The 23,111-nt window shown below is 48.9% G+C and overlaps 4 protein-coding genes and 1 long non-coding RNA gene across 5 annotated transcripts in view; 3 read left to right on the top strand and 2 right to left on the bottom strand.

Moving 5' to 3' along the window:
* Window positions 1-3,842, top strand: part of LOC128274959 (protein phosphatase 1 regulatory subunit 16A) — a 28,194-nt gene extending 24,352 nt beyond the window's left edge. Inside the window, exons 8-9 of the mRNA XM_053013317.1 lie at window positions 1-181; window positions 1,634-3,842. Of these exons, the coding sequence (XP_052869277.1) occupies window positions 1-181; window positions 1,634-2,112 (660 nt within the window). The 3' untranslated portion in view covers window positions 2,113-3,842. The remainder of the gene's footprint in view (window positions 182-1,633) is intronic.
* Window positions 3,843-4,148: 306 nt separating this feature from the next.
* LOC128274939 (sal-like protein 2) lies at window positions 4,149-16,326 on the bottom strand. Its single transcript, XM_053013293.1, has 2 exons — window positions 16,147-16,326; window positions 4,149-5,976 (listed from the first exon to the last, which is right to left on the bottom strand). Exons 1-2 carry the CDS (start codon window positions 16,324-16,326, stop codon window positions 4,330-4,332), a joined length of 1,827 nt encoding a protein of 608 aa, XP_052869253.1. The 3' UTR covers window positions 4,149-4,329.
* A 1,003-nt stretch (window positions 16,327-17,329) lies between these two features.
* LOC128268521 (uncharacterized) lies at window positions 17,330-17,884 on the bottom strand. Its single transcript, XR_008269150.1, has 3 exons — window positions 17,675-17,884; window positions 17,484-17,604; window positions 17,330-17,425 (listed from the first exon to the last, which is right to left on the bottom strand). It is a non-coding gene; the product is annotated as an uncharacterized LOC128268521 (long non-coding RNA).
* A 566-nt stretch (window positions 17,885-18,450) lies between these two features.
* Window positions 18,451-20,107, top strand: LOC128274911 (zinc finger protein 239-like). The gene has a single exon (XM_053013257.1). The coding sequence runs from the start codon at window positions 18,451-18,453 to the stop codon at window positions 19,507-19,509; it is 1,059 nt and encodes a 352-aa protein (XP_052869217.1). The 3' UTR covers window positions 19,510-20,107.
* A 53-nt stretch (window positions 20,108-20,160) lies between these two features.
* LOC128277668 (39S ribosomal protein L40, mitochondrial) lies at window positions 20,161-21,106 on the top strand. The gene is made up of 3 exons (XM_053016163.1): window positions 20,161-20,293; window positions 20,368-20,619; window positions 20,693-21,106. Exons 1-3 carry the CDS (start codon window positions 20,268-20,270, stop codon window positions 21,003-21,005), a joined length of 591 nt encoding a protein of 196 aa, XP_052872123.1. The 5' UTR covers window positions 20,161-20,267; the 3' UTR covers window positions 21,006-21,106.
* The last annotated feature ends 2,005 nt before the right edge of the window (window positions 21,107-23,111 follow it).

Genomic DNA, 23,111 nt, shown 5'->3' with positions numbered 1-23,111 from the left:
GGTGGTCAGCATCACGTGCACCATCACGCCAACATTCCAGCCAACGGCCTGTCGGCGGCTTCGGCCACCGCCACCAGCACGGGCCAGGGGGCCGCTGGCAGCACTGCCGCCGCCGCTGAGGTGTACTCCACCTCGAACAGCGAGAACGGCAAGATCAACGTCCAGGTGACGGTGCTAGTCGGTAAGTACCAACCACCACCACCATCTCACATACCATGGTCATCTCACATCGTCGTCGAAGCATTTGCCTTTCCCTGCACTCGCCGCTTATCTCTGTGTGTACATACTTCAGCCACATGCACCGCATTACTTCACGGGTTCCTTCATTTTGGGGGTTATAAATTCGCTCACTGGAGGATCACCGACTAGACCAGCAAAAGTCACTTTCCGAAAGTGGCAGTTGGTCGCAAAAGGGGACATTTACATTTTCCGGCGCACTGCACCAGGCGCCGGGTTCCATCTGCGTCGGGCACCAGGCGTCTCCATCGGTTGATGGTCCGCCCAGATAACGACCGCTTAATGGGAGGGTCTCTTTGGAGACAAAAAAACCCATTCCCGTGGTGGACCTTTTCAAGATCAATCCCCGCCGATAGGTGACGTGACGTGACGTGGTACGTCTTAACGGTCTTCGGAGGGATCAAACTTCGTCTGATGGGTTCATTCATCTTATCACGATGGGCATCTCTTGAGCTGCTGCGGCCAAAACGCGAGCCGCAGCATGTGGTTTCTTCACTTTACATCTTTCCGCTGCTTCTTCGAGGAACGATTGAAAATATCGACTCGGAAAGTTTTTTCAACTTCCAATTTGTGGTTTTTTTGGTGAAGTTCTTTTCCATCGGCACTCCGCATTTTTCACACCTTAATACTGAAATGGTGCGGAAAATCGACTTTTGAAAACTGGTTTAATGATTCCCCGGTGTTTGAGGGCAAACAACCTTTCGCGGAACGCTCTAACCGGTTTCGTGGGATGATGGGGTTTTCCAGATGGTTTTTTTCGTTTTGCTGTTTTGTGTGCGGGAAAACGGCTGTTAATGAAGCTTGGCATGGATGAATGAACACGATTTGCATGGGGGGGTGCATCGGCGAACTTTCGTCTTTCGTCGTAATTGATTCAGAGCAGAGTGTAAGACAAGAACAGAACAAAAGATTTCGGGGAAAGGATTTGTGCGGTGAGCTTAAATTTCACTTTATTGTGAACCCCGTGACATTTAATCATTCACCTGCTTATCACGCTCGTTTATCATGATCGTCTCATGAGCACCGCTGGAGTGTAGCGGTCGTCGGCACGGAAATCGGTTGAGATCATTTAGTTAGAACGCGAGAGACTAACCATCAGCAAACTCTGACGGTGTGGCACTTCGACGATGCTAAATATCACATTTTGTTTTCTTTCTCTTTCTCTCTTTCTCTCTCTCTCTCTCTCTCTCTCTCTCTCTCACTTCTCTTGTTAATTTCACTTTTATATTATTTCCCTTTTTACTTCCTATCTGGCTTTTCTTGCTACCTTTGACTTGATAACGGTATTGTAAATTTCCTAAACTTTCCCGGTTTTGCGCTTCTATCGGCCGTAAACGATCTCGGATATCTTTTCTGACACAAAACCAAATCACCACGAACACATTAAAATCATAAGATCCCTCTGTCGCAGGAACGTTGGCCGATCTGAAGAAGCACCGGTCGCAGAACCGTTCGAGCGTCAGTCCGGAGAACGGTTCCCTGCTCAGCGGGACCGCTCCGAGCTTGGCCGGCAGTCTGAGCAATGGTGCGGGCGGCGGGACCACCACACCGAACGGGACCAGCACTGCTGGCGCGGGGACAACGCCACTGGAACTGTCGCTCGTATCGAACGATCTGCACCACCATCATCACCAACTGCATCACTCGCCCCATCTCAACCATCGGCAACACCAGCAGCAGCAGCAACAGCAGCATTACGATGGTGGTGTAATCGGAACCGGAACCGGCAACGGCTCACTGCACGGTGGTTCCGTTGCCGCGACCGGTGAAAGCGAAGCCGGCACCCCCGGCGGTACGCTGTCCAAGTTCAGTGGCAATACCAGTGACGTCGTGAGTGACAGTACCCGGTCCCGTCGGTGCTGTGTGCTGATGTAAGCCAGGAAGCTCAGAAAATCGTTCCTTTTTACCCTGCCTTCGTCCGCCCCCGACGTCCCTTCGTCGTCGTCATGTGTCGTCTGTGTGAAAAGCGCCATCTACCGAGCAATGCAATGAAATAACTTCTAGTATCGTGGACACTAGCGCCCCCTGTGGTCCGATAGCCGAACCGTTGATGCGCGCTGCAATACTGTCAGTGTGTGACGACGATGCTGTCAGTTGGCGTGCTCTTCCCACAGCATGCCGCAACACTTCTCTCAGCGAAGGAAATTCGACGATTCGTGACGATTGTGCAAAAAAGATACAACGTGAGACACAGCTTCAAAACGCAGCCCCAAAATCGACTGAGAACTGTACGCACAGTTCAGCACAATCGCTTTACCTTCACTTTACCACCCTGATGCCACTGTGCACCGCTGAATCGCTGTATCATGGGGTCACGGGTTGCTCCCAAACACGGAGCATCGCCACTTAATAAGCAAAGGATGTAAAGCAATATTCATAACGGTTAAGGCCGAACAAGACACCAACGCAAAAGCTCATCAGCACAGATAAGAGGCAGGGCCTCTAGTTCCCCCCCGAAAGCCGGTGGTGTGGTGGTAAAGTTGAAAACTAGGACGACGAAAGAGTTTAATAGCTAATCAAGGCACACACTACGCGATTGTAGAGTAGTAGAAAGAACTGACTCCGCTCCGCTCCGCTGACGTTGTTGGAAGCGCGGCTAGGTAGAAATGGTCAAATTGTGATTGATCCTGCGAGAGGGATACCACTGATCCAGCCAGCTTATGGTAGGTTGTAAATACGAAACCCCCTCCCCCGCCCAACACGAGCCCAATGCCCCCGATGTAGCTAGGTACTTATGGCCGCAGCGACTTACACACGTTACTCTGTATAGTAGTGATTTGTCTCGTCCGTACGGTGTAATAACACGCGGTACAGGGCAGAGCGCGAGCGAAACTCAAAAGAATTAGCAAACTCCAAGCTCCAGATAGAGCCAATTCATAAATATGTCCTCAGCAGCCGGCAGCAGGCTTTCCGCGGGGACATGGCAAAGTCGGCAATAGTAGTGGCGCCCCATAGGTGTTACTAGCGAGCTACCTTAAATATGCACCCGGGCACCCCAGCAACGTAGATAAGACTTATGACACGCAATATTGCATCACCACCCCACGCATCACAGAATTCACACAACGGACACAGACACACACAGGTATTACTTCCCAAAGCGTAGTAGAAGAGTCCGTTGTGTGTGGAGTCCGTTTCGTTCAGTTTAGTTGTTTTGTTTTAGGATTTTTTTGTTTAATATGCTTCCCTTCTCCGTGTTTTTCCACACATTGTCCGTGTTTTTTTTGCTTGTTTCGTGTTTGATAATTATTGTATGTTTGCGTGTGCGGTACTCGTTCCGATTCATTCACCCCTCACCGCGTCGTTCAGTCAGTCGTCCATAGTACGGAGAAGTAATAGTATCTGGAGGAGGTTAGTGACAGGAGACGGGCGTCGGTGGTTCGAAGGTGCCCGTTTCTTCGCGCGATCACGCGATCAGTGCATAGAAAAGTATAAATACACATATATGCGCCAAACGCATATACTACGCACGAGAAAGTAGTGTACAGGTACGGAACTGAGCAGCAAAAACGATCGACTTTACGTGAAACCGATCAAAAGCAATGTCAAAACGATATAAAAAGAAATCGATAGAACGAGAAAGTGAGATAACTAGAGGCACAGAGAGAGAGAGAGAGAGAAAGAGAGAAAGTATATTCTATGTTGGAAAACAAAGTCAACTTGTCCCCTGTGCGTTAGCATTGTTTGGCCTTAACATCCGAAGACTCGCCCGATGAAAATGATTAAATCGTGCTCCTCTACCGATCATTCGGAATGGAGAAAGCGCTACCTTGCAAAGGGTAAGTTTATTTTAAAAACAAGCTATTTTATTCTATAATTCATTGCGCGCGTTAAGCGTACTTATAATACTTCACAGTAAAGAATCGATCAACTAAAACTAGAACAATGTGCGCCATTTAACTGCCGCACGTTGCGTATAGATGCCGCGCAGGGAAATTGGCCAACCATACTACAGTCTCATGTTTTGAGTCTCAAGGTGACACCGCGCACCGAGTCGGGGAACGTCGCACGGAGGCGTGAGTATGGCACGGTACGTCTAGAAACTAATCTTCGAGCAAACGGATTCGCCTTTTTCGCGGGAACTCTCGGTGACTACCAGGCGCGCTTTTTGGCCACCATCCGTGGGAATGTTTTCGTCGTCGACTGCACATTCGGCGACTCTGTCGACGGAGCCAACACTGCTGCCGCTGCCGCCACCATTGCCGCATTACGGCACGTTTGGTTTTCCACGTGTATGATGTAGTTTTGCCGGTACCGGAAGCCCTTGCGGCAGACCGGGCACCGGAACGGAACGGCCGCATCGTTCTGGTGCGTTTTCATATGGGCACGCATCGCATCCTCCCGCGGGAACGTTTCTTGGCAGAACAGGCATCGGAACGGTGTGGCGGCCTTCGGCACTGGCCCAGGAATCGATTGCCGACAGTTGACGGGCGGTGTGGGACTGATGCTAGGGGTGGCCCTTTTGGCAGAGGAGACAAGCATTCCGGCCGCTTCGCCCGTCGTGGTGGTGATGTACCTTCGTTTAGACGACAGTGGCCCAGGACGCGATGATAGCACCAGAACCGGCGGTGACAGCCGTGGTGGTGGTGGCGTTACTCCCGTTCCTGACACGGACCTCGCCCCGTCACCATTCCGGGTGGCCGTTTCATCCTCTTCATCATCCGCCCCGATCTCGACGATCGCCAACGAGGATGGGTCGGTGGCCATCGACATGTCGCCATTCTTTGTGTCCGAGCTTTTGAGGCTGCCCTCCTCCTCGTCGAACCCATCGTCCAGCTCATCGTCGTTTACTTGATGTCCGTTCCCAGCACCACCGTCAGTCGCATCTTCCTGTGCCCTGTTGTCCCTGTGGTGGTCATCTTCGTCGTCATCCGACAGCTGGATAATGTCGCTCGGTTCGATGTCGGTTTTCCGTCCGCTTCTGCTGCTGCGGCCATCGATCTGCGGCGCAACGGTGTCGGACTTCTGGCACTTCGTCCGTTCGGTGTCCAGCGACTGATGTGTCTTCTTGTGCATGGCCAAGTGGGCTGCCATCTTAAAGGTACGGGAGCACACTTCACAGGTATGCTTAGCGACCAGCAGTGTGGCCGGTGGTGCTGAACTTTGTTGTGCAGCATCCGGCCCATTCGTCGTCGCTCCTTCAACGGAGTGTGACTCGAGTGCCGCACTATAGCTGTCGCCCATTTCGGCGTTGTGATTGTACCGGATGTGGCGCCGCAGATTCATCTTCAGCTTGAACTGCTTCTTGCAGAGCATGCACTTGTGTGGCCGCGCACTGGATTCCCCCGCGCTTTGGGCCTCGACGCATGCGCGGTACTCACTCATCCAATCGCTCTGTGATAGGGCTGCCGGAGATGACCGCAGCGACGAGACAGGTTCGGATTCGAATGAATGGTTAATTGCACCGTTGTCCGCCCCCGTGTCACAGTCCTCCGTCATCTCATTGCCCGTTTCGGGGATCGCATACTCGAAGGTGCTCTTGCGACGCATGGCCATACTAAGCGAAGCACTGGTAGCGTAGAACGACGATGGTGGTGCGGACTCGGTGGCCGGTTCGTTGAACGATAGTTGGAACCCTGCCACTGGCTGCTCATCGGCCAATCCTTTCGTCGAGCCCATCAAACCGGCCCTCAGGTATTCGTCCGTGCCGAGGCATTGCTCGCGGAACGCGTACCAGTCCTCCAGCCGGACGCTGCACAGCTCGCATATCGATTGTGGGCCACTGATTCCGGGTTCCAACTAAAAGTAAAGAGCAACAGAAGGGGGGAAAGTTAAGAAAGAGTAGCAAAACTTGGCACGCACTACCTGAGATACAGTTCAACGACTTAAATGGGTCACCGGGTCACGACCGGGAGCGATCCGTTTGATCTTGTATGCTCTGAATGTTGTAATTTTTAGGCTATCAAGTGTTAAATTTATTCACTCTTGAGTCAGCGACAAACTAAAAAACCTTTTTTGTAGAAACTCTTTTATTATACCGTAATGTGAGAGGAGCTCCAAATTTATAAATTCTTTCTTCCTCCACTGTCTGTCGCGTACGCCCGTTTTCGTCTTCTCTATTCGGTTTTACATCTACTCTGGGACTACTAGATGCGTTGCAATCTACCGTTCTAGTAACAGTTTCTGGTGAGTCCGCCAGGGGCGCTGGTGTCGGCGGCTAGGACGTACCATGATATCCGTTTATACGTAACAATCGAGTATCAAGTATCCCGAAACCTGCTGTTGCAGCAGCAGCAGCTGAGTCCTGTCACTTTCTACTCTTCGTTCAAACGCGGCCGTCGTTCTCTGCACTCAACGACCGACAACCGTTTTCAAAACCAACCCAAATGTGGTTGATGGCGCGGTAATATGTCCCGACCGCCCCTTGGGACCATCACTCAGCAGTGAATGTTTCGCCTTTCGGCCAAGTTCCTCACTTTACTACGTCATCAAGGCGAATGTAAAGATGCTAACCAAAACGAAGACTTCATTGAGCATTGAATGAAATTTTGAAATGTTCGATAAATGATAATTTTACAGGGGTTCCGTTCTAAGCGAAAACCATTAAAGAACTAAAAGTTAACATCACAGCGGAAAGTGCTGCTATTACGTTGTCTATTACCGAAATGTTGTCAAATGCAATGAAAAATGCCGCGCAAAAAGGGCCGCTTTTTGTGTGTCTAATGGAGCCGATTATTGTGATCGATATTGTATTCAGGGTGAATTGTTAATAAACGACATTCTATAACCTCAATAAATCTTGTTCATTTGTCAAAATAGACTGACAAATAGCGGAGTTATTTAACATTTAGATAGTATGGATCTTGATGGAACACACTGTAGATGAATTTGATCCTACCATTACAATATCTTCAACAGTGAACTAACTTTCCTTAGTAAATTGATTAATTGAAAATAAGCTTTCTGGGAATATCTATTTTAGTCGAGTTTTAGAACTTAAATGAATGTTCATTGAAGTAATGAGTAAATGACTTACAAACTAATAGATCTTTGAAGATGCTCCATAATCGTGCATTACCTCGAGATTCATCGCATCATAAATATGCTCGCAAATTGCTATCAAAAAGATCCTACAGGGATCCGTACAGACGAGTTATCTCCCAACTCAAATGCTCGCCTATCCGATACAACAACGCTACGCCGCGTACCCGGCTATCGATCCCGTTTACTGGAAGTGGCCACAGGCGCAATAGCTGTACCCAGCTCGAAGCTACCACAGTCTCCGTTGCGGTCACTCCCGTTCTCTGTCTCTCTTTGTCTCCCTCGCTCTCTCCGGACCGGACGCCATCATGCGCATCTCTGTGACTGGTCATATTTCTGCACCAGCCCGCAGCGAAGCCTGCGGAGCATGATCCCGGGGCAGAGCATCGGTTGAAACCCCTGAAAACTTCGTTCGCTTTGCTTCGTCGTCCGTGGTACTGCTGCTGCTGCTGCTGGTGCTCGGCAAGCTACATCACCCTGCAGGCGAAAGCGTCGGCGCATGCTCTCCAAAAACATGCCACTCGGACCGACAGAAGAGTCCGTAGAAGCGATGGGAAAGGCGAACGGTCACAACAGCTCTTCGCTCGCTCGGCGAGAAACTTGCTCAAGAGGCGCGTCATCATCGTCATCGGGGACTGCTGCTGAACGCACGGGACCTTGAATGATGGCCGCCTGCGGGGTGAGATGGGTTCACTGATTCCGGTGGACGTAGTTAACGTCTCCCAGACATTGGTAAAGATATGGCTTCGGGTAAAATTACTTAAACAATATAAAATGTACCATTTTGCCCGTAGCAAATCTAACTTTTGAAAAGAAAAACCGATTCTGCAAACTCCGAAAGGAAACTTTTTCACTCTTCTCTTGTGCAACCAAAGAACCCTCCCCTTGTTGGAACCGAAAACGGCGAAAGGTTTTCGAGGAAACAGCTTATCAAATGTCTGCCAAAGAATCCCTCGTTTGACCAAAAACCCATTCTTGGCAGAGTAGCAGCCAGAGTGAATGTGGTCGGCCCCTTTTTATCACCATCATCGCCAATGACACGCCAAGCCAGTTCCGTGGTGACGCGGCGGGAGAGGGCACCGCAACTCGGACAAGGGAAAGAACGAATGAACGAACGAACGAACGAACGAATGGTTCGCCCGTAATAGTCCTACACAAACGCTGGCTCTGCTCTCCTGAGGGGACACGTGGGTCGGGTGTGCTCGACGATGCTCGTGATGCCAGAGAGATCGTTCGCAACAAAGCGCAACCGGCAGCCGTCCTTCCGTCCGCCCGCATTCACCCACTCGATATCCCCAGCATCCGCCGCCTCTCGTTCCACTTCACGCGCGCCGCTGGTGGTTTGGTCCGAAGAGGGGCGGAACCCTTCTCACTCTGCTGCTGCTCTCTACGATGCCAAAGGGGCCACAGGGAGAAATCTCAACGATGCCCCCTCGAATACGCTGTGGGACCAACTAAGCTTTCGAAGTGCGCACAGGAAGAGAGTACGAGAGGGGAACCGATGTTGGATTCCCTGGCCGAGAAAACTCTATGTCTTCTCCCCATGTGCGCTACACTAGGACCATGGGGTGTTTCTGAGAAGGTTCAGCGCGGCGGTAATGGCTGCCTCTCACAACTCACAATAAATACAGGCGGCGGTTGATCCTAGTCGTGTCCGCGTCCGGGCCTATTGCTGGACCTGCGAGATCACAGACGGAAAACCGAATTCTGCGTTTTTCATTAACAGGACCAAAAGTTGTACGAAATATCTTCGTCTTGTTGGGACTAAATCCTGTTTATCCTTTTTATATCCTTTGGCTACAAGGGAACCGCCCTGCAAGTATATTCATGTTAACTTGGTCAACCCTTAATTTTGTTCTTCGTTTGAAAAAACAAAAATATGATTCCCGTACTGTCCGCTATTGAGTTGAATAGTTCTCCGTGCTGTGTGTTGTTTAATTTCATCAGCATTTTATTGCAAAAAATAAAATAGTATTTTATTGCAAATAATTCTACTCATTTTTTGCTTTGTATATTTATATTTGTACAAATAAGTACTCAAATCTTTTCTTTACCAAAAAGTATTGTACAAAACTTTCAATATCCAATAATTATAATTATAATATATTGTAAAAAAAGTTTTAAAAAAATTATAAAACAACTAATTTATTATTTTTACGAAAAAGATTGTGAACATTATAAATTATTTATTATAATTTAGATAAAATCTTTCACTAATTAAAACAACTTTGTTTTATATTGATTGCTATTACTAATACAAAATATACAAGTTATACTTCAAAAGTTTGTGCAACTGTACGTAGCGATCACGCAAAAGGTTCATCAAGCCATATCCTTAACACTCGTACCCAAACCTCGTAGAGTACCAAGAGCCCGGCCTGGGTTAAACACAGTCCCGTCCCATCCCGAAAAGGAATCGATAAACTCGATCGCGCTCTCGCGACGTGACGACCCCTGGCCCCTTTCAACCCAGCAGCCTACAATAACTGTAAACGCGCCAATGGACGGAGAAACGAAAAGTTCCACCGCCAGAACCTGTCTTCCTTGTTCTTCTCGGCTACGCCAAAGAAGCGTCGTCGTCCCGCACACACACACACTCTTCACACAGCTTAGCAGAAAATCCCGGCCCCAAAACCATCCTACGATGCTACGAGCCAACAGCAGCAATAAGAGAACGACGGTCGGTCGGTCGGTCGGGGTCGTTAGGCAAGTTTATCGATTATTTTGCCCGGAACATCTCGGGACACAAAAAGGCATATAGGGCCCGGGCCCGTCGCTGGCGGAGAGCATCATCCACGGTAGCAGCACCAGCAGCAGAATCTATGTGGAGAGCGAACTGAGAAACCGCTCCGCTTCATCCACGGGGAAAGGAGATGCGCATCCGGAGAGAGTGTCCAGGAGAGGGTTGTCGTACACAATTTATATCGTACTACTGCGCGCACCAGAGTGGGTAGGGCTGCGCCATATAACTCTTGCTCTAGGGGTCACCGCGCGACCCTATAACATATTAAACCGGAGCGCCCAAGGCGCGCGATGAGGATCCCGCTAGCGAGCCATGTCCGCGCTCTCGACTAGGGTAGGATACCGGCAACAGCTCATTATTATATACCGCGGATGATCGAGTTCCGGCGAATCGTCCTTTGTTCGCCCCCTCTCGTTCGCTGTTATGTGCTACTTTTCTTTGTGCTCTACGCAAATACATAAAACCACCCATCAATCCGCCCACCGGAGAGGTCCCAGCGGAATAGTCCGGGGGTACCGCCGAGCAAAATTCTCGATGGTCGCTTCTGGCAAAAGTCCACGTCCCAACATTCCACACGTACGTCTATCTCTCGTGCCCAAACCCCCGAACACATAACACGGGTACGATCCAACGCGATAAGCGTGGTCGGTCTCGATTCCCATTCCATTGGAGGAAGGTAAAGCTGTCCGCCCCTGAGGTAGAGCACCACAGACCCGACATTCGTTCGAAGCGAGTGCGCGTGACAGCAGGCTATGCCCGGGCAAGCAAGCAACACACAGGAGGTAGGTTAGGCCCCGTTTCCAAAACCATCATCATGGTCGCCCGTCGTCGTCCTACTCGACGCTGCTGTGCTCTCGATGGAAACGATGCCGATGCGACGTTGCCGTTATTCCACCTCGCCTTTGGCCACGTTCAACCTCTGCCGGAGCAGCAGGGACGAGAGCGAAAAAGAGAGCGCATGCGAGAGAGAGAGAAGAGAGTTGCGAAGGCCAATGCACGCAGTCGCTTCGTCGTTGCCTCTTCTGCCTCTTCTGTACGTTCAGAGATTGTAGTAGGCTGTCTGCTGGTGAGCGTTGCCAGCCTGCTGCTTGCGTGGCAGTTTCGACGCTCGCTCGACAGATGCCGCGACCGCGAACCCCTTGTACGGCGCGTTTCTTCCTTTGTCCCTGTGTTCCGCGGCGAGGCGGTTTTAAGCCGACACAAGAAACCGGCGGGGCACGAAAGGCCCACCCTGTGCCGTCGTGAAGCCCTCTTGTTTCAATGGGGTACGGCATAACGTGAGACGACGCTTCTTCTTCCTTTTCGCGGCCTACTATTAGTAGTGCACCGTGTCAGTACTGCAGCTGCGTCTGGATCGCCTGAAAATAGCCATACGACAGATGCACCCTTTCGGCACTTGGGTTGTCCGCATTTACCGGACACACAGAGAGTTCCCTTGGTAGTCCGCACTACACAGCCGCCGTGGCGTCCGTGATGCAAAAGCGTCACTGTATATTATCGTCAATCTAATCGGCTTGGGCATGGATCCTCTCGTGTTCTGTGGATATTCTGTGTGCTGCTGCCGCACCTGCTCTCTCGCTCGCTCTCATACCGCTGGCCAGCATATCTTGGCCGGTTCACAGTTGTGCGCACCTATATCCGGCAGCAGCAGCGACGAACGACGACCTAACGGCGCCACCGCCGTCGTCCTCAAGTGAGTTGGCGAGTGGGCGGCGGCGAGTGGACCTTGGTATGCAAGAAGCAGATCCCTTGCGCCAGAGGCCAACAATGAGAGGCGTCAGAGTACGAATCAAGTACCGGTCCCGCGAGTGCAGAGGCGCAAACGGACGATTCGGAAACCATAACAACGCAACGGAAAGGGGGCGACGGAGATAGTGATGGACACCCGACGAGAGGGGAACCTTGAAAGGAAGAGACATGACCACAACTCGAGCGCACACGGTGACGGCAGCAACAGGCACCCCGAGAATCGAACATGGTCGTGGAAACGCGGGCGGGCGGGAATCCCTCCCCTTGCTGCGTGCGTGTTCCTCAAGAACACTGCACTTGCCGCCAGCTGCTGCTGTTGCCGCGGACGATGTCCGAGAGAAGCAGGAACCGGTCGCCTTTCTTGCGTCCGGCTATCCGCGCCCACAGCGTGCGAGAGATGAGACGAAACATCTTGCGCGCCGTGAGAGCAACTGGCGCGCGTAACGTCGGCAACGCCGAAAACGTAACCCCGTACGGATAGTGACGAGAAGCGCCAGGTAAAAACGAAAGCCCGAAAAAGGAATCCTCTTTTTTTGTTCACTCTTTTCTCTCTTTCCCGTTCACAACACGCGGGGACCTTTTGTGAGATTGGCAAAGTTGGCGTCGCACGCTTTTCCACGTTCCATTTGGATTGTGCCCAAGAAGCCCTTGTGCCGGGTACGACGCGCAGTCACAGATGTACAAGGCGCTGGGTAATCCCACGTGATACGATGGGTCGTAAGGATGGGAGACGGAACACACTTCATATCGGGTATAGGGTCGTCGAGTCGGTCTCGGGTTAGGAACTGTCCGTCTGGCTTGCATCGTTCGGTTCCAGGTACGGACTATTGCTCAGGCTTCGGCAATCGGTCCTTATAACTTTTTTCGGTTGTCCTTGGGATTCGGCTCTTCAGGATTTACTTCCACCATAAACTTTGTCAGCACGGCAAAAATGTCAAGTTTTAGATGGCGTTGTATGCTTCAAATATCTATTGGCAGGACTGGCAACTTCTAACTTGTAACATACGTTCTTTATCCACGTTGGACCCCTGAACTACAATAAGAAATCGATTATCTTCAAAGAATTATGTTTGAATTGAAGATTCCAGGAACTGGCCAATCAAGCCTCGTTTCGGATGTTTTAGTATTGTTTCATTTCTGAACCGAACCATTTCTGAACTCATATCGAATCGTGTAGCTTATCGTAGGGTTCTAAGCAATTTACAAAACTCTTACACATAAAACAAATCTGGGACTGCGACACCGAGAGCCCAACTTCCATGTAAACAAAAGCGAGAGTCTCTTTTTTTCGTTTCGTTTCGTTTCGCTATCGTTCATGTTGTACAGATGTACAGAACTTCTTGACTGAACTTGAACGTTAACAATCTTTTCTTAAAGTTGCTTATAGCAATCGCTACAAGCTTCAGTATGGGCCCGCTAGTCCAGACAAAGGTTTCTAGATTGAAAACATCAAACCAAACTCTGAGATTGCCCAGATGCCGAAATAATGGGGAGCTATGCCACGGCACTTTAAAAGTTGTGTCGGCATGGCAACTGTCAGAAGAATCTTTTTGGTACAACAAAAACATCGTTACTATCGTTACCAACAAAAGCTACTCGACACCCTTAAAAAGCGCTTGTTGTCTAGATGTCGGGTATTCCTAGAATACAACCTCCGCGTTTTGAACATCGATATTTGCCTACCCACTCTTAATGACTTTACTGGGTCTCTGGCATGGCATTACAGGGGTAGTCGCTCATAACAGGCCCAACTCAATCATAAACATAGACATCCCGGGCCACCAACTCGTGCCAACGATGCAGGAATGATCTCGAAAGTGGCGCATTCTTGCATCCCAGGGAACAAATACACCAACTGATACAGGAACGTTCATGTAGAGCGGGAACCGTTCGACAGATCCAGACAACGTCCAGCAACTCAATTCTTCTCCGACTTCTCAGTCTTCAATCGATTCAGACGCGTAACCTTCCCCTTCATAACTATATAATCTGTCCATATCCATCTGTTGTATATGCGGTCGCTTGGGTCTGAGAAATCTGAGTGACTGCCGCAGGATGGAAGTGCGGAAGCCATTCAAACATGTTTTTCAATACCTTTACTACAATTCTTCCTTCCACTACTCTGTTCTGGGAGATAGTATGTCTAGAATACTGGTCTACATCTGCAATACTTCGTCCAAAGTTTTCATCTGTTTTATTTCAATAGCAGAGGCACAAAAATGGACGAGCTGTTACAACAGCGAACGTTACCTTACTGTCAGGCAGCGCATACGTCTCACCAGGCTCCGGAGCATGGTCATGTCATGAGAATGGCGGACCAGTCCATAAGGTCTTGGAGATTTCGTATGCCCCGTTTGAGATGATGCAACTGCACCGATAGCGATACAAGATTGACCGGTTTTAACAAGATAGCGCTAGAAGGCGGTCTACACAGCGGTGGTCTCTGTTGCAGACCACGATCGCTTAGCCGCTGTAGGTGCCAGATAAGCAGCGCAGTTTCTGGTCTGGCTTGCGCTTGTCCTTAGGTATATGAGAGAAACTAATTACTCAACGTCTCGACCATACTAAAGCGTTTTCAGGTTGAGCCACGTGCTTAATAAATAGATGTAGCAATCGTAGCAGCTCCTAGCCAAGTGCTTCGATTGTATCTTGAACCAGTTTTGCTTTTCGTCCTGGTGCATTTTCATGCAGCAGAGCCTTCTGGCCCAATTTGGTCGGTTTTCGATTTCGGTAGCGATCTGTAATAACAGTTTCCCCCGGTTTTAGGAGTTTGTGGTACACCACACCTTTCTGGTTCCATCAAACACACAGTATTGTCTTCTTGCCGGACCGATCTGGTTTCGCAGTCGAAGTTGATGATTTTCCCGGACTGACACATGACTTTTTTCTTTTAGGGGTTCTTAAAATGAATACACTTTCTATGCCCAAACCTAATGGCAAAATGACTTCGTTTTGTACGTGGCGAGCAGAATTTCACATTTGATGTTTTGGATTTCCTGCTGTCTTTCGTTTAGTTCATGTGGCACACATTTTTTAATCTTCTGGATCTTCTAGATCCTTCGAACGTAAAGATATGACGAATTGGGACACATTTAGTTGATCCGCAAATTTGTCGTTGCGTTTGTGTGGCAATTTCGTCCAAGTTCTTGAAGTTCAGCGTCCTCGAGCATTTTTTGGGGCCTCCCAGGCCCTATGTTTGTGAAGTCAAAATGTACATGTTTAAATTGTTTAAACCGCGTAAAGTACTGTGATCTTCCAAAGAAAGCTTCGACAATCATTTGATGCGATGTTCAAACGCCCTCAAATATAAGTTGCCGGATGTCAAAACAAGATAACATCGATAGTATCACAGTTTGCTAGTGGTGAATAGAACTGTACGCGGAAAACAGATTAGTTTCTCAAACTTCGCAAAGGAACCTAAATACATCTTCTTCTTATCTGCAACCTCCGAGCCGTCTTGGCCTGCACCAGAGACGGTTTTAATCTCTGTTGTTTTCTGTAACAGTGTTGTTACGAATTTCATAAGGTTCACACAGGTATCGGGATTCGAACCCATGACCTGCTGCGTGACAACGACGAGCATTACCGATTACTCTATCAACGGAGGCGGAATCTAAATACACTGAACTGAATATTGATAATAAGAGTTAGTCAATTTAGAAAAAATCTTTGCTGTTTTCTTAAAATATGCAATTCATAGTAAAACACTCCAAAACTTAAATGTAGTTTAAGTTGTGTAGGTTGCTTAAATTCGTTTAAGTATTCCTGAATAAGATTTTTATGTCTACTAGCACCTTGGCTACGTCTTCCGTGTAAAGGTTTTTTGAAGTGCGTCGCAATCATTGCCAACCGCTTGCGACTGCTTGTCACCATTACTTTGCTGACAGGGTATTATCGAACGTACCCTGCATGAAGTATCTTGCCTTGGCGAGCAGCGGAGAACAACCTAACGATACTCCGCAAGCGCCGTACTCAGCAGAGCGCAGTGCCAGGCGGCCTCAGAGGCTTCACTTCAGGCCGCTCTTGGTCACAATACCCCTACACCGAACAGACAGTGTGCGAGAGCGAGAGACTCTCGACAACCGACAACCCGTGCACCATCTCTGCCTGCCAGACATGCGATGGGTTCGTTTGTATATAACACAGAACAACCGCGGGCAAAGACCTGCCTAGCATTGCCCGTGTTGCTCCTGCTGTGCTTGGTCGCGGCCTACTTTGCCGTCGAGTAGCGCTGCTTGCTATGAAACTGCAGATACTGCGGTTTTCATTTTTCTTTGTTATTTTTGTTATTCTTCGGTATCATTTAACGCTGAGGGAGCGTTTAAATAGCTTTCAGGTATTTCTCGCATCTAGAGCTTTTAAAATCACTTCTAAACAAACGGTATTGCAATCGATCGAAGTCAAAATGGTTCTTTAAGCCTCCAAGGTTTACTCACTTTTAGCGAGGTGCACTGGCGTATCTTGTTGACGACTGCTGACGGGTTGGTAATTTTCCCGCCTCGTACAGGGAAGATCGGCTGCAAGTGACCGGCTTCTGGGACGTCCGTCAGGCAGAGGCGGCAAATATTGTCCAGCTTCCGTTTGTCGATAGTGCAAGTAACCATGGAAAACGTCATGGCCTTAGCGATATCCTTAAGCCTCAAAAGTGATCACTTCAAACAGCACGCACTGTCCGACTTGCCATAGGACCCTTACACACAGTGGAATTCAGGGATCGACGTTCGCAACTCACGAACACACACACACAGACACTTGACGCCGGTTTCGCTACCACTTTCCGTTTTGCGGTTTGAAATTGAACTCGTGAAAGTGCAAACCGTTCTTCTACCGGAACCGGAAAACACGTAAATTCGTACACACGCGTGCGTGCGTCCGAACCCAGCAAAAGTTGGTAAAATTGTAAAAAAAATTTCTAGCGGGCAGTTTCTCTGAGAATCCCAACCGTGTTGAACATAACTTTGATACTTCGAACCTGACGCCGAACCTGACCAAGTTGTTTGTTTCTGAAGTCCAAACAAAGCGAAAAAAAACAAAGGATTTGACATTAATCTTCAACGTCAAATCGTTTATGAGTCTCCGGATTTGACATAAGCGGGATCCATTTGACAGTTTTACGCTCGGATTTACGGTTCGTCCTCCAGTATCAGGCAGAAATTCGTCATCCACGCGATCGCTCGCTGTGCGATTGTTGACGTTTGGTGAGCGCCTGAATGGGGGCCACTCCCCGAACGAAAAATTCACTCAATTTTTCATTTTTTTAATCGCAGATCTCAACCTGTGAGAAGACCCCTCTCACTATGGTCTTATATTTGAAAAACGGCTCACTTTCGTACAGTTATGTGGCAATACCCGTTTTATATTAGAAAAGCGTCTCACTGGTGAGTCTCACGTCGTGAGTGCTCCGTCTCATATATTTTTCTTTCTCACTATCCTCTCACTCCCATTGAACTGTCAAACAGACTGTTTTGTAAACAATGTTTTATATTTATTCACTATCCTTACTCTACAACTTTTCTACAATTGTTTAATGCTTCCGGCAAGCACTTTTCACTGCACTCTATGATTAGGTATAGCACTACGCGGCCGCATTCCATCATCCGCACAGCATTGTCCGCACAGCATTGTCCGCACAGCATTGTCCGCACAGCATTGTCCGCTCCATCGTTGGCATTCAATGTCAAAGGCAATGGTTGGCTTGGGAAGGCATCTGAAAAACTTTGAATTTATTGATTAGTATAATGATACATTTACTGCATACATTACACGTACTTACATTACGTCGCATCGAAATGACGCGCTGTTGCCAATCTGACGCGTTGTTACCGTAATGCACCGGAACGCTCCGCGCCAAAGTCCCTGCTCACTGAAGTGTTGCCCCAGAACAATAATAAAACCTATTAGCCGAGTGCAAAGTTTCATGTAAACACAATCACTTTCACTGCTCTTCACTTTAAAGTTACTTACCGTAATAAACAGATGCTTTAAATTATCTATTTTACAAGATTTTCGCGCACAATAATTTTCGTTCACACCGCGAATCTAAACCAAGAAAATGAAGCGTACATTTTGGCAGCTTGGAACGTTCCGTGAAGTGCCGCATTATAATGCGGCTCTATAGTGCGAAGAAGACAGAAAATATTTCTCGCTTGATCTCTCTTTCTGGCCTGTATCCATTTATGCTTTCGCACTGAACAAAAAATCTCCAACAGTTTGTCGTTTGAGTGGCGGACTGGACGCTATATTAGCGTGACAGAGAGAGAAAATACTGCTCGCTGTCGCGTTCTCTTTCTGGCCTTTGGTGAGAAAAGAATTGGCCCTCAAAAATTTCTTCTCAGTATGGAGAAACTGAGTGACTATTTTGTTCGGGTCACTGTCGTTTGAAACGTAAACAAACCTCGCCCAGCTGATGGACAGGTGAGAATATTAAGGAAAAAATCATTCCGTGTTGGTCAAAAATAGATCGTACGAAAATGTGTGTCCCGAGTGCAGTAACCAACCCACACACGATGTTTTACACTGTGTCTGTGGGTGGCCAACATTGTTCGGAGTACGGCTAGTGAAGCGGCTAACGAAAACAACAAACTTAGTAAATATGCGAATCACGTTTCTCTTCGGCCGTCGAGCACGGAAGTGCGCGCGCACCGGGATTCCCACCCTCAACGACCGGCCCACACGCGATTAATATCGCGGCACACGCGAAAAGGAACCAGTTCAGTTTCGACCAACGGTCGCGGTGTTCGATGTTCGCCGTGTCGCCGCCAACCTTCGATGGTGAAGATGATGTTTGCATGCTGCCATTGATCGGCGTGCACGATAGTGTTATCGCGAAAGAGGTCACCTTTGGTGAGTACTTGCCGCCACCGGAGCTCCCGTACGCGGACTTTGCGCTGCTTGACCTGCCCGAAAACCGAACACTCCTACAAAGGACACCGTTACGCAATGCCTGTCCGGAGCAACCGGAAGTCCTCGGACCGAAACACCGAGCCAATCCAGTGGCACTTCGTTGCGAAAACTGCGCGCTTCGCTTCCAGTGCAGATCGCACTTGGCCCGCCACCAATCGGTGCACCATCGAAAGGAACTCGCAAGCCGTACGTCCCTCAAGCAACGATTAAGAGGCGTTAATCAGCATCCGAAAGGATCCGTGTGTGACATATGCCTAACGACATTCCACGGCGCGGCCACCCTCGAATGGCATCGAAAGTTTCATCTGGCCGGACAAGAACCGATCGAAGCGATCGAAGCGTATACTTGTGATGTTTGCCGTAAACGGTGTACCAGCTCCAGCCATTTGCATCTCCACCGGAAGGTTCATTTGGAGCAGAAACCGTACGCCTGTGGCCACTGTGAGCGAAGATTCTCGTCCTCCGGCAACCGTCAGAAGCACGTGACGCGGGTTCATACGCACGAACGAAAGTATCGTTGTGGGATGTGTGACAAAACGTTCATCTATCCACGCCAACTGAAGCTGCACGGACAACGGGAGCACCGATCGTGTGGTCAATCCGTGGGTGTTATAGTAACGTGTGAAGAGCAACGCGCTTTTGAATGCTCGCAGTGCGCGAAGCGGTTCAAGCAAGCAACGCACCTACGGAATCATCTCCTAACGCACACCGGGGTTCGAGCTCATGGGTGTGAATTTTGCTCGAAACGATTTGCTATGGCCGGCGATCTACGGATACACCGGCGGATCCACACGAAGGAAAAACCGTTCCGCTGTGACCGGTGCCCGGCTGCGTTCATCATGGGCAAACAGTTAAACAAACACCGGGCAGTGGTACACGGGACGGCAAAGACTTGAAGCCACGCGATAGGACCTCTACCAGACAATAAGCGCAACATAGTGTTAATTCCGGTTTTGTTTTAGACGCATACTTTATGGCATTTAACGCTACGCGCAAAGTTAGCATTAAAAACTACAGTTTGCTGTGATTTGTTCATCAACTTAGCGGCCGCGCTGTGTGTCGTTTTTGTCTTATCGCATTCATAAGTCGGTCATCCGATAAACGTGATGACACGCACTGACTTATCCAAGCAACAAAATAACACCAACTACACACTGTCCCTGTGAGAAGCCGTTGCGCGGTTGCAAAGGTTCAGAGATCGAGAAGATCGGCGGGTCAGTGTCCTCTGGCCTGCGACCACATGTTTGCAATTGCAACAGTGCAACACACTTCCCTGAAGCACCGCAGAATCGCAACGGATGTGCATTCAACGGAGCTATTTATAAACCCTCAGTTAGGGAGCAACAACAGAGTAGGCGAAATTCAGCCAGGCCTCCAAAAAGGATCTGTTAAAGTCTGCACAATTTGCCAATTAGCCAATTAACCTTAAATAGGCCACAACCCGTACTCGTTATAGTCCCGAAAATAGGTAAAGAATCGGAAAATCAGGGTTTTTCAAAAGCCCGCTCCGATGCGATTCAAATCGCTTTGACCATCAGCGCCATCTATCGGTGACGGTACTAGATCAACTGTGGTACTGCGAGCTGTCAAATGTTTTGTTTTGATACAATCGGGCACCAGCTATTAGGTAAAATTGGACAAATCTGCAGCAAATATGCTGAAAATTAACTTCTTATCACGGTGAGTAGCTTTTCTTGTGAGATTTCCGTAAATCCATTAGCACGTGCACTACTCGCAAATGTCTGTTCGTTCAGGTTGCCACAGCTGGCGGTGGGATGCCCTAGGTCTCTGCACACCAGCAATAGCCTACTTTTCCGGTGCACACCGGTACTGTGTGCCGAACCACTGAAGAAGAAGAAAAAGCTAGACCCACAGATCATCAAACAGCGTGAGGAACGCAGAAGGAAAAAGCTGGAAAAACAGATCCGCCGGTTGGAGAAAAATGCACGCCAGTTGAAGCCGATCGAAGAGCTGGAAGTTCCGATGGAGCTGATCGACGAACAGAGGTACGTTTGTGCGATTGCTTTGCCGATCGGACCCTTGTTCGGTGCTTTACTCTGCATTTACGGTTATTTTCAGCAAACGGAAGCGCAATAATCCAAAAACAACCCCACAGCTGGTCGAGAGCCGAGCCTTGCTGGAAAAGCAGTGGTCAAAGTACAAAATGGCAGAGAAACTGAACGACTACCAGCTGTACGATCGGCTGGTGGCGGCACAAACTAAAGCACTGAACGAGCTGAAACTAGAATCGGAAGAACTGTACCAGAAGGCGATACAGGTCGATCCAGAGCTGGTACCGTACCGGGTCAATGGTCCAGTGTCCACTCCGCCCATTAAAGACTACGAACAACCGGACGGTGAATACATCGATGTGTCGCGCAAGTTTGAATAGCGCGCCAAATGTACAGTTAGTTGAAGTTAGGCTCATGAGGTCAAATAAAAGCTTGTTATCGAGCGAGAGGCGTAGAAAGCAAAACAAAATGCTATCACCAAACTTGCAAACTGCATTGTACTCCTTCGAGTGTGGCACTTTCATTAACCGTGCTTGATTGTATCTTCCTACCTTGATATCAGCACCACTTGAACATGTAACCAATTAAGCGTTCATTTTACCCTTATCGGGGATGCATTACACCATCAGGACGCCATGAGTACTCGCTTTAAAATGCTTATTTCGTAATGTACACGCAGCTGTCACGGTTTGATAGGAATTGTTTCGTATTTTTATGTAAAATTCATTTCAAAACGAAGCATAACGCGTCTTCCAAAGAACCTTGCGTTGCTCTTCAGCTTATGTGCTAACAACGAGAGCACGTGAACGCCCCACGTTGCTAACAGTTGCGCTAATTTACACTAAAATTATTGATTAGCAGCTCGATACCGTGGCCAAGGTCGTCCGAGTGTAACGCTACCCGGGTCAGGATTCTGACCTTGCGACTGAGCGATCACCAAATTCATGACTTCCAGTTTTTCAGTCAGTCGATCTTTTACGACGTCTTACACCACCGGTTCGTTTACCGTCTTCCGATTAGAGCCTTTTGTTCTCATTTGAAATTCTCACACCGAATATGTAATGGCTGGCCATAAAAAAAACGGCAAACATAATTTATACCTCACCGTAACACGGTCGAGCATCGGAGCGTACTGTGCCGCGATGGTTTTCAATTTATCTTCTCTTTCGCTTCTTGACCTCGATCATCGAATTGACCGTTCACCGAAATGCGCTCACCGAAGTGGGTCCCAAAAAGCAAATTCGGTTTCCCTTCGCGCGTTAATTGCGAACCGTCGTACGGCTTTTACAACTCGCAAGCTTCCGGCTCGCAGTGCGGTGTGGGGCAGTGACGTATCTCGCGCCTCTGGCGCCGCGGCAAGGTGAAAAGCGGTGACGGTATCTTCAAATTAAACCACTCCACGCCATCACTACCGTTGCACAAAATCGATTCGATGTCGACCGGTGCGCGATGTTCCGTAGCACGCCGTAATGAGGCACTGGAAGCATGAGAGGCCTCAGACACCTCACTTTAACGGAACCTACATACATGATCGCGGTCCAAGCGAAGCTGAGGTCAACCACCGGCCAAGCGTTTGGTGCATAAAATTGAAAAACCTGCATTCAAGAAAGGGCAGCGAGCGAGCGAGAAGAAAAAAAATAGTTTTAATAATTGTGTTATGCATTGTGTCTGGCGCTCGGTAATGGATTCAATTCGGTGTAACTATTAACACCACCACAACCCCCCATATTCGGTGTTAATCTAATTTTTCGGACAAAAAACCAAACCGCCGTAAATCAACGTTGCCTTTTCCTGGCGACCGTAAATCACCGACTTTTCTCGTCGTAAGGCGGTGTAAATGTGTCCAAAAAACATAAGAAAAAGGCCAGGCCAGAGACTTCGATGACTTCGGAGGGCGCCCCGCGGACTACGGTCGAATGATCAGTGCGCGGTCACATAACGTTCATTAGCGAGTTAAATAAAGCGCCAGCCTGGGTATGGGGTCTTCCATTTCTTGCCGGGCAAGGCAGATTGTCTTTCGGTTTCCGTTTTTTTCGTCTAAACAGTCTGTATGTCCGAAAATTGATGGCAACGGTAACTAGGATGTGCACCGCGTCAGCAATTGAATGTCACATTTTGCGATTTTGCGTGTGCAACGAGTGCCACGTGTAAATTGCGCAAGCCGCCACGTGATACACGCGCTCCAGCGACCCACGTGCTGACGTGAGATTTGAAATTCAATTTCTTTATTGCATTTTCGATTCTATTCTGCAAGAAAACGCAAGGCGGCAAGGCGAGCCTCTCTGATGATACGCCGATGATGTTCTTTGCCGTTTATCTTACATTTCCATCTTGCATCGTTGATTATTATTACTGCTACAACCGGTTGGTGGCCCAGTGGTGGGCCTAGCGGGGTGTTCCGCTCGTGCCGGTCGTGCCGGATGGTGACCGTGGCAGTGAAGCCGAAAACAGACGACATCCGCTGCCGGCCGGCAGCCGAACAGTTA

This window comes from Anopheles cruzii, chromosome 2 (genome assembly GCF_943734635.1).
Source record: "Anopheles cruzii chromosome 2, idAnoCruzAS_RS32_06, whole genome shotgun sequence".
NCBI lineage: Eukaryota > Metazoa > Arthropoda > Insecta > Diptera > Culicidae > Anopheles > Anopheles cruzii.
This window is presented reverse-complemented; position numbering and strand designations above follow the sequence as displayed.